This window comes from Cetorhinus maximus, chromosome 19, assembly GCF_964194155.1.
Source record: "Cetorhinus maximus chromosome 19, sCetMax3.hap1.1, whole genome shotgun sequence".
NCBI classification, from domain to species: domain Eukaryota; kingdom Metazoa; phylum Chordata; class Chondrichthyes; order Lamniformes; family Cetorhinidae; genus Cetorhinus; species Cetorhinus maximus.
This window is the reverse complement of record NC_135897.1, coordinates 20,827,881-20,838,333: the sequence shown is the minus strand read 5'-3', so window position 1 is coordinate 20,838,333 and position 10,453 is coordinate 20,827,881. Positions and strand designations below refer to the sequence as shown.

At 45.2% G+C, this 10,453-nt stretch overlaps 1 protein-coding gene across 1 annotated transcript in view; it reads left to right on the top strand.

Annotated features, from left to right (window-relative positions):
* Positions 1-2,273: 2,273 nt before the first annotated feature.
* LOC144693682 (protein mab-21-like 4) overlaps positions 2,274-10,453 on the top strand; it is a 29,281-nt gene continuing 21,101 nt past the window's right edge. The window contains exon 1 of the mRNA XM_078563571.1: positions 2,274-2,866. Coding sequence (XP_078419697.1) covers positions 2,353-2,866 — 514 coding nt within the window. The 5' untranslated portion in view covers positions 2,274-2,352. The remainder of the gene's footprint in view (positions 2,867-10,453) is intronic.

Below are 10,453 nucleotides of genomic sequence, written 5' to 3'. Positions count from 1 at the left end.
TGCTGACCCAGTTGCAGCCCTGCGTAACCGCAGCTGCAGTTGTGCTGACCCAGTTGCAGCCCTGTGTAGCCGCAGCTGCAGTTGTGATGACCCAGTTGCAGCCCTGCATAACCGCAGCTGCTGTTGTGCTGACCCAGTTGCAGCCCTGTGTAACCGCAGCTGCAGTTGTGCTGACCCAGTTGCAGCCCTGCGTAACCGCAGCTGCAGTTGTGCTGACTCAGTTGCAGCCCTGCATAACCGCAGCTGCTGTTGTGCTGACCCAGTTGCAGCTCTGTGTAACTGCAGCTGCAGTTGTGCTGACCCAGTTGCAGCCCTGTGTAACCGCAGCTTCAGTTGTGCTGACCCAGTTGCAGCCCTGTGTAACCGCAGCTGCAGTTGTGCTGACCCAGTTGCAGCCCTGCGTAACCGCAGCTGCAGTTGTGCTGACCCAGTTGCAGCCCTGTGTAGCCGCAGCTGCAGTTGTGATGACCCAGTTGCAGCCCTGCATAACCGCAGCTGTTGTTGTGCTGACCCAGTTGCAGCCCTGTGTAACCGCAGCTGCAGTTGTGCTGACCCAGTTGCAGCCCTGCATAACCGCAGCTGCTGTTGTGCTGACCCAGTTGCAGCTCTGTGTAACTGCAGCTGCAGTTGTGCTGACCCATTTGCAGCCCTGTGTAACCGCAGCTTCAGTTGTGCTGACCCAGTTGCAGCCCTGTGTAACCGCAGCTGCAGTTGTGCTGATCCGGTTGCAGTCTTGTGTAACTGCAGCTGCAGTTGTGCTGACCCAGTTGCAGCCCTGTGTAGCCGCAGCTGCAGTTGTGCTGACCCAGTTGCAGTCCTGTGTAACCGCAGCTGCAGTTGTGCTGACCCAGTTGCAGTCCTGTGTAAACGCAGCTGCAGTTGTGCTGACCCAGTTGCAGCCATGTGTAACCGCAGCTGCAGTTGTGCTGATCCGGTTTCAGCCCTGTGTAACCGCAGCTGCAGTTGTGCTGATCCGGTTGCAGTCCTGTGTAACCGCAGCTGCAGTTGTGCTGACCCAGTTGCAGCCCTGTGTAGCCGCAGCTGCAGTAGTGCCTGTTTTCAAGTTATCACCATCCATTTTGAAGGGAGAAACAAAAAGATTTTTATAGGTCTGCACCGCAAGATCAGAATTCCAATAGTTTAAACTGTTGTCACAGCAAGTCACCACATGATTGTTTCATACAATCACATCACTGTGACATGGTGGAATTTCCTGCACATGAAGTTGGCATTCTTTACATCATGAAAAAAAAAAGTTTCATTTGGCTCCAGCTACAGTTGGCTTCATTCCTGGAAATACCATATTTACCTGTTCAAACAGTAACACAGTGCACAGCCAAACCAGATCAGTTCTGCACCTGTGCGCTCCTTGAATCTAATTTTTGGGGATGGGAGCCTGAGGGATATTACAGCTTGGTTCTGTGATAAAGTTCCTCTCTATTTCCAAACACACCTTAAACTGAAATTCAGCTAAACTGGGATGGGCGGGATGAGGTTTCCAACAGCAATTAAAATTAATAAAAATTTTAACATTGCATTCATAACATGTCCCTGCCCATGACATGTTTTTTAACATTTTAAAATTCTTTATTTATCACTTTTTAAATGCACACGCGCGCATGTACGAACTTGCGCGCTCGCCCTCCTCCCGCCCCAAGCCAGGCAGCGCTGTGTACAGTTCACGCTGGGCAGGCCTTAATTGGCCCGCCAAAGCGAAATCGTGGCCGGGACCCGATCGTGGGTAGCAGTCGCTGTTGTGGCCGCTCCCGCTCGCCCCCACTGAACCCACCCAATGAGGGCAAAATCTTGGCCCTGCAAATTTTCCTTTTCAAGTAGATATTCAACTCCCTTTTGACTAGAATAGAATAGAATTGAACCTGTTTCCACCGCCTGTTCAGGCAGTGTTAATTAATACTGTTGCCAACTTGAAGACATTGGGAAAAGGGTTAAGGCTGTCATTATGTGCTCGACCTCTAGTCCCTTCCCTCATTGCAAATACACACAAAAGAGACTTTAATCCCATCAGTCTGGGCTGGTTTAGCCCAATTTTCTGAGGTGAAAAGTCAGTCTCCTCCTGCCATTCACCAACTTAAAGATTTCCCCTAGCTAATATATCTCCTTTTATTCCATTGGTGACTCTGTCCCTTCCCAGGTAAATTGACTGGACCTCATTTACAAGTATTACGGTATACTAATTGAGCTGGAACAGTCCAAAACCCCTCCCAGATCTACCAAAAAGCTCTCAAGTTTATTTTAACGTTACACGTTCACAGAGCTAAGCTGTTCGAGCAGTGAACAGAGACACTCAGCAAGAGCCACAAGACTACAGGCGTTCTTAAGAATACTGCCAGCATGTGGTTGTCAAACAGGGACAGACTGGGCTGGTACCAGAGATATTTATCAGGAATGAAAGCCCACCAGAACTTGAAGATCATTGAAATACAGAAATGTGAAGACATTCTCTTCAGGATTCTTGACAGGGTTCAGCAGCAGGACCACAGGTTCCAGGTGGACTATTCCAGGGAGCACGCCTGCTTTGACTACATTCTCAGGACAGAATTTGATGAGTTAGATATGGAGGTGCCTCTGTGGTTCAACGATTTGTCCTTGAGGGTTGAAGAGAGCTGTGATACCCCCTACACTGTGGATGGAATCAGTCATCAAACCCTTCCGAGAAAGGGGTTGGCTTACTTGACTGTTCCTAAGGAAGGTGAAAGCAGATGGTCTGGGAGTGACATATTCCACCCACTTCGAGAGTCATCCCAATGCAGTGGCCACCTCATCCCTGGCAGAGTCATAAATATTCTGAAGGAACTCCTCAAAGGAGCCATTGTTTACTGTGAGCAGAACTTTCTTATTAATCCAGGTAAGAAGCAGGTGTTAGAGCCTCTCTCACCCTCTTTAAATAAATGCCTGGCAATAAGATGACCAACTCTATGGGTGAACACATAGCCTGGAGTAGCACTGAGCCATACAAATGAGTAAGGACCCAGGGTTCAGCATAATACAGACCAGTGATCCACCCAGAGGTCAGATAGTCTATGTAAAGGGATATGGGCACCATCAGAGTGATAGAGAGCAGTGAACTACCTAGGGTCTGGTTCTCTAGAGAGGGTTATGAGCTACCAATGTAATGCAGAGCACTGAATTACCCAGGTTTGAATAGCAGGTAATGGACACTTTAACATAATTCTGATCTATCCAGGGGTCAGATATTGTATGTGGAGGCTAATGAATACTGTCGGTATACTATTGAGCACTGATCCACTCAGAGTCAGGTCTTGGTACATAGAAGGTATGGATACCTCCCAGTGAATTATGAAACACTGATGTATTGATGGCGAGTCCCTATTTATTGTCCTCTGTCTATCCATTATTGCATTATGTTATCCTTCTCTGATTGATTGGCCTGTTGTAGCTGTTCCTGCTTCTGCTCTACTTGTCATTATTCATATAGACCAATGCATGAACTGTAATGCCTCTGCTTTGATGCGATTAAGCTACATAACTAGGGTGACATTCCGTTAACTCACTTTCACCAAATCTACTTTCAGGTCCTGTCAGTGTTGCCCCTTATCTCTTATTTGCTCTGGCAATCAAACCACATGCTGTGGCTGTCAGCAGTTACAAGGATAGACAGGAACTAACTACTGCACACCTGTGGCACCACAGCCCTCTTAGTGTACCTGATCTTAACTACTTTAGGAATGCCTCATGCAGTTGGCCCACTCATTCAGTGGTCAGCTGATACCAACAGAGAGACAAAAATTTACAACTCTGGAACTCCTTCCCTAACAGCACTGAGTGTACCTACACCACATGGACTGCAGCAGTACACGAAGGTGACTCATTGCCACTTTCTCAAGGGCAATTAGGGATGGGCAATAAATGCTGCTGACCTTGCCAGTGACAGCCACATTCCATGAATAAATACTTTTCTAGTAGGAAATTGAGAAAGAATTGCCATTTAACTGGATTCAGGCTGGATTGAGAACCATTTGGCCCATCATCTATTAAATCTCCTCTTAGCCATTTATTGCCAGAATCTCAAGTCTCTCCTTGTAACTATAATTTAACATCCTTGGCCATTCTGGTGAATCAACACTGCACATTCCTATGGTATAAATATATTTATTATAATGGAGTGCTCACTACTCTAATTATGGTAAATCATTGCCCTATATGACTTTATTATCTCTTTCTTCCTGTGCTTGATATGACTATTTATTAAACCAAAATGTCCTTATTTATTGTTTTATTAACCTGCACTCACACTTTAAGAATATTCTAATTTGAAACCCTAGATCCCTTTGTTCTTTGTTTACTCCCATTGCTTGTTATTCCACAGGAAATACAGGCCCTCACCCTGTCTACCTCTTCCAATAATCCATCTGGGTCTTGCCCACTGTTTGCCAAGCATCTTACTTTTATGCTATTACACATTTTGATAATGTGCTCTCGACACCCAAGTCCAAATGTGTGTGTAGACATTTTTGTTTTTGACCCAGTGGTAAACTCTAGGTTATATCATTTCCAATTCCTCTTCAATCATAACAACACCCATTTTGATCCCTGCCCGTTAATCAATTTACCATTCATGCTTCTGCATTTCATCTCGTACCATACAGCAGAGTTTTGGTAACAACAACTTGCATTTATATAGTGCCTTTCGCATAATCAAACATACTGGAGTGTTATCTAACCAAAAATCAATCCCAAGCTACATAAGGAGATATTAGACAGGTGACCAATAATTTAAACAGTGAGGTAGATTTTAAGGAGTGTCTTAAGGGAGGAGGGAGACAGGGAGGTGGAAAGATGTAGGGAGGGAATTCCCGAGCTTACGGCTGAGGCATCTGAAGATACTGCCACCAATGAAGGAGTTATTAAAATCAGGGACATGCAAGAGACCAGAATTGGAGGAGTACAGAGATCTTGAGGGGTTGTAGGGCTGGTTACAAAGGTTACAAAGATAGGGACGGTTGAGGCCAAGGAGGGATTTGAAAACAAGGATGAGAATTTTAAAATCAGGGCATTGCTGACTGGGAATCAATGTAGGTCAAGCTTTATGTAAGACACCCTCCAAATCACTCACCATCCTGACTTGGAAATATATCGCCGTTCTTTCATTGTCGCTGGGTCAATATCCTGGAACTCCCTTCCTAACAGTACCTTGGGTGTACCTACATCACATGGGCTACAGCAGTTCAAGAAGGCAGCTCACCACCACCTTCTCAAGGGCAACTAAGGATGGGCAATAAATGCTGGCCCAGCCAGAGAAGCCCACATCCCGTGAATGAATAAAAAAAAAGCCTTTTCAAATTACGTCTGAAAATAAAAGCAACATGCATCTATCAGCTCAATTATATTTGCATAGTTAACTTGACATATAGAGAAGCTGCAACATAGTGAAAACAGGGATGAGAAATTATAGTTATCACGTGAGACTAAAACAATTTGGCTTTTTCACTGGAACAGAGAAAATTAGAGGTATTCGGTAGAGGTTTACAAAATGAAAAGTTTTGAGAGGATAAATAGAATTCTTCCATTGGTTGGTGAATATGGAATAAGCAGGCTTAGCTCGAGGATTATTATCAGAAGAATGAAAAAGATTAAACTAAATTTTTCACAGTGGTTCATTAGGATGTAGAATTTATCACGTGGCCCTCCAAGAGATTATTATGTAATTGAAAAGGGAATTGGGTTAACATATGAAAAGGGGGAATGTAAAAGGATATGGAGAAAGAGTGGGGAAATATGATTAAAACAGCTGCAGTTGATCAACAGTTGATCCTCTTCGAAGAGGTGGCATCGATAGGCGTGAGGGGCTGAATGACCTCCTTTTGTGTTATAAGTTCCGTGATTCAGTAATTCATGAACACAATGATCTCCAAACCCATTCACCATGGTTGATGTGTTCATTTGTTTCAATTTAGTTTGATCATTTTTAATTGATTTGAAAACACTGGATGAAGGAAAATTCTCTGCCCTAGTTCTCTGCTTGAGGGTTCCTTCCCCTGCCTCCAAAGTTAGTAGTTTCCTTTTCATGGATTGCACAACTCATTGAGTCAGGCAGCCAACTCACAGTGAAACTTTGCAAAACTGGTTTAGCTGCTGGGAGCTGAATTCACAGCACGGGAGTTGGAAGCTGTTGCGTTCAGCATTCTGATACCTGAGCTCTCAACTGACTGTAGTATATATTACACCTAAATAACACCAAAACTTTCAACTTACTGGAGAACAGCTCATTTGTGCCTGTCTTTCAATGACCACTCAATGCTAAAAATTCAGGCTTGAGGGACAGCACCTCACCTTTGTGCCAGGCAGTTTACAGCCTTTCAGGTTTAGCAGCTTAATCACCACTCCCATATTGTAGACATTCTGTAACTATTTACAATTCGACCTTTGGACTCGTTTTGATTCATGTTTGTTCCATTATCGTCTCCCTTTGCCTTGCACCATCACCCATTTTTTCACTTCCTTTTCTTCCTCCCTATCACAGACATTTCTTTAATGTTCCTTCACTCTCCACTGGTTTTATATTTGCTGAAAAACTGTTTGTCTCCAGCATCTTCTTAATTCTAAAACAGAAATACCTGGAAAAACTCGACAGGTCTGGCAGCATCGGTGGAGAAGAGCACAGTTGACATTTCGAGTCCACATGACCCTTCAACAGAACTAAGTAAAAGTAGGAAAGGGTTGAAATATAAGCTGGTTTGGGGGGGGGGGGGGGGTGGTGTTGGGACAAGAAGAGCTAAGTAAAGGGGCCAGTGATAGGTGGAGATAACCAAAAGATGTCACAGACAAAAGGTCGAAGAGGTGTTGAAGGTGGTGGTATTATCTAAAGGAATGTGCTAATTAAGGGTAGAAAGCAGGACGAGCAAGGTACAGATAGCCCTAGTGGGGGTAGGGTGGGGTGAAGGGATACTAAAAAGGCTAAAAGGTAGAGATAAAACGATGGATGGAAATACATTTAAAAATAATGGAAATAGGTGGGAAAAGAAAAATCTATATAAATTATTGGAAAAAACTAAAAGGAGGGGGAAAAAACAGAAAGGGGGTGGGGATGGAGGAGCGACTTCATGATCTAAAATTGTTGAACTCAGTATTCAGTCTGGAAGGCTGTAAAGTGCCTAGTCGGAAGATGAGGTGCTGTTCCTCCAGTTTGCGTTGAGCTTCACTGGAACAATGCAGCAAGCCAAGGACGGACATGTGGACATGAGAGCAGGGTGGAGTGTTGAAATAGTAAGCGACAGGGAGGTCTGGGTAATGCTTGCGGACAGACCTAAGGTGTTCTGCAAAGCGGTCACCCAGTTTGCGTTTGGTCTCTCCAATGTAGAGGAAACAGCATTGGGAGCAACGAATGCAGTAGACTAAGTTAAAGGAAGTGCAAGTGAAATGCTGCTTCACTTGAAAAGAGTGTTTGGGCCCTTGGACGGTGAGGAGAGGGGAAGTGAAGGGGCAGGTGTTGCATCTTCTGCGGTTGCATGGGGAGGTGCCATAGGTGGGGGTTGAGGAGTAGGGGGTGATGGAGGAGTGGACCAGGGTGTCCCGGAGGGAACGATCCCTACGGAATGCACCCAGGGGGGGTGAAAGGAAGATGTGTTTGGTGGTGGCATCATGCTGGAGTTGGCGGAAATGCACCCCTACTCCTCAACCCCCACCCACGGCACCTTCCCATGCAACCGCAGAAGATGCAACACCTGCCCCTTCACTTCCCCTCTCCTCACCATCCAAGGGCCCAAACACTCTTTTCAAATTCCCTCAAGTCCTTGGCTTGCTGCATTGTTCCAGTGAAGCTCAACGCAAACTGGAGGAACAGCAACTCATCTTCCGACTAGGCACTTTACAGCCTTCCGGACTGAATATTGAGTTCAACAATTTTAGATCATGAACTCTCACCTCCATCCCCACCCCCTTTCTGTTTTTTCCCCCTCCTTTTAGTTTTTTCCAATAATTTATATAGATTTTTCTTTTCCCACCTATTTCCATTATTTTTAAATGTATTTCCACCCATTGTTTTATCTCTACCTTTTAGCCTTTTTAGTACTCCTTCACCACACCCCACCCCCACTAGAGCTATCTGTACCTTGTTTGTCCTGCTTTCCACCCTTAATTAGCACATTCCTTTAGATAATATCACCACCTTCAACACCTCTTTGTCCTTTTGTCTGTGACATCTTTTGATTATCTCCACCTATCACTGGCCCTTTACCTAGCTCTTCTTGTCCCAACACCCCCCCTAAACCAGCTTATATTTCACCCCTTTCCTATTTTTACTTAGTTCTGTTGAAGGGTCATGAGGACTCGAAATATCAAATGTGCTCTTCTCCACCGTTGATGCCAGACCTGCTAAGTTTTTCCAGGTATTTCTGTTTTTGTTTTGGATTTCCAGCATCCGCAGTTCTTTGCTTTTATCTTCTTAATCTGTCTCTCTCTCCCTCCTTGTACTTTTGCCTGGACTTTTTACTGTTTCCAGCATTTTCTGTTTTTATTTCATAACTCAGTCCAAGATTGATTCATTCAGTCAGTGACTAATTCAGCTCCTGTCAACCATCCCAGTTTTGGCATGTAACTAAAGGCGATGGAGGATAGGCATCTGAATTTTGCATTAATTACAAGGTACTCTGCCTTATTTTGATTCTGACTAAATGCGGATAATGAAAGTCTTCCACTTTTAGTCACGAGAACCAGGCTTCAATACAACATAAAAGCAAAATACTGTGGATGCTGGAAATCTGAAACAAAAACAAAAATTGCTAGAAAAACTCAGCAGGCCTGACAGCATCTGCAGAGAGAAAGACAGAGTTAACGTTTTGAATCTGTATGACTCTTCTTCAGAACTAAAGAGAAGTAGAAATGGGGTGAAATATATACTGTGAAGCTGGATAGAAGGCCAGTGATAGGTGGAGGCAAAGGAGAGATTGCAAAAGGTGTCATAAACAAAAGGTCGAAGTGGTGTTGATGGTGATGATACTGGCTAAAGGAGGTGCTAATGGTGACATATAAGGGTAGAAAGCAGAATGAGCAAGGGACAGATGGCCCTAGTGGGGGTGGGGCAAGGGGAAGGGACAGTGTGGGAGGAAAGATTGAAATAGGATGAAAGGTGGGGATAAAACAATGAATGGAAATAAATTTTTAAAATAATAATAGAAATAGGTGGGAAAAAAATATATATAAAAATTAAAAAATAAATAACCTGACTTCAAACTGGATGAAGCACTGGGCTTATACGCAGTGCTTCGTGCGTTAACTTGTAAGTGCGTCAGTGTGGTAATAATTCATTCACAAATACCAACAATGCACGCCCCAGTCTGCACACCCCACCCCAACCCTCAACCCCACCCTCACCCCCAACCCCAACCCTCACCCCCCACCCCACAATCCTCAACCCCAACCCCACAATCCGAAGAGAAAGAATTATAACATGGGCTGAATTTTACGGGAGGCGTACTGCTCGCCTATCAATTCATCCACCCACCCCGGAACAAATGTCGGTCCCAAATCGACCAACTTTAAACAAAGCCGTCCGCGGCCTTAACAAGGTGAGAGTTGGACTTCCGCCCCTCAGCTGAAGGAAGTCCTGCCCTCAGGACCTGTCAGCCAATCTGATTTGCCAGCAGCTCTAGCAGTACCAACAGCGCTGGAATGAGTAGTGGGCACTGCTAGGACTGCAAACAGGATGAAAATCAATAGATCCCAGACCAAGGTAAGTCCCCTTTAGGGTGGTAAAGGATCAGGCACACTAGGGAGGGGTGTGGGGGCATTGGATTTTGGAGGCCAGGTGGGAAAGTACATGGTTGGGGGGGGGGGGGGGCTAAGATCATAGGGGGGAAATGATCCCATTGCACACACCTGGGGACCACCAAATGAGATAACCCTATTCCTTCCCACCATTTTTCCTGCCCATTCTAGAAGTCTTCCGCTGGTCAGCGTATTCTGGCAGCGGAGGCGGATTGAGGGCCTTACGTGGACAATGATTGGTCTTAAGGGCCTCAATATGCTCAAGGGTGAACTCCTCAGTGGGCATTACCGACCCCCATATTATGGGGAGGAGGTTCAGGGTAGACAGGAAGGTGGTGGGCTAGCCACCCAACATGTTTTACATGCTCCGCTGCTTCCCCCACCGAAAACACGTGGGGGGCTGTAAAATCCAGCCCCCTGTCTGAAAGCTATGTCCTGAACTTGCACTATCAGCACTATGGAAATGGAAGATTGGGAATGTTATTGTTGTGCGTGCCATAAATTTTATATTAGGAGGTGGAAGAGTCTTGTATTGCTGCTCAGGGGTTAAGCTTCATTTCAATACATATTAGGGGCATTCCCTGGTAGTTGTCTAAGACTAAACCATACTGTTCACAACCTTGTATTTGACCCCGAGATGACCTTCTGGCCATATACTCGCACTGTCACTAAGACCGCCTATTTCCACCTCTGGGCCATCACCTGACCT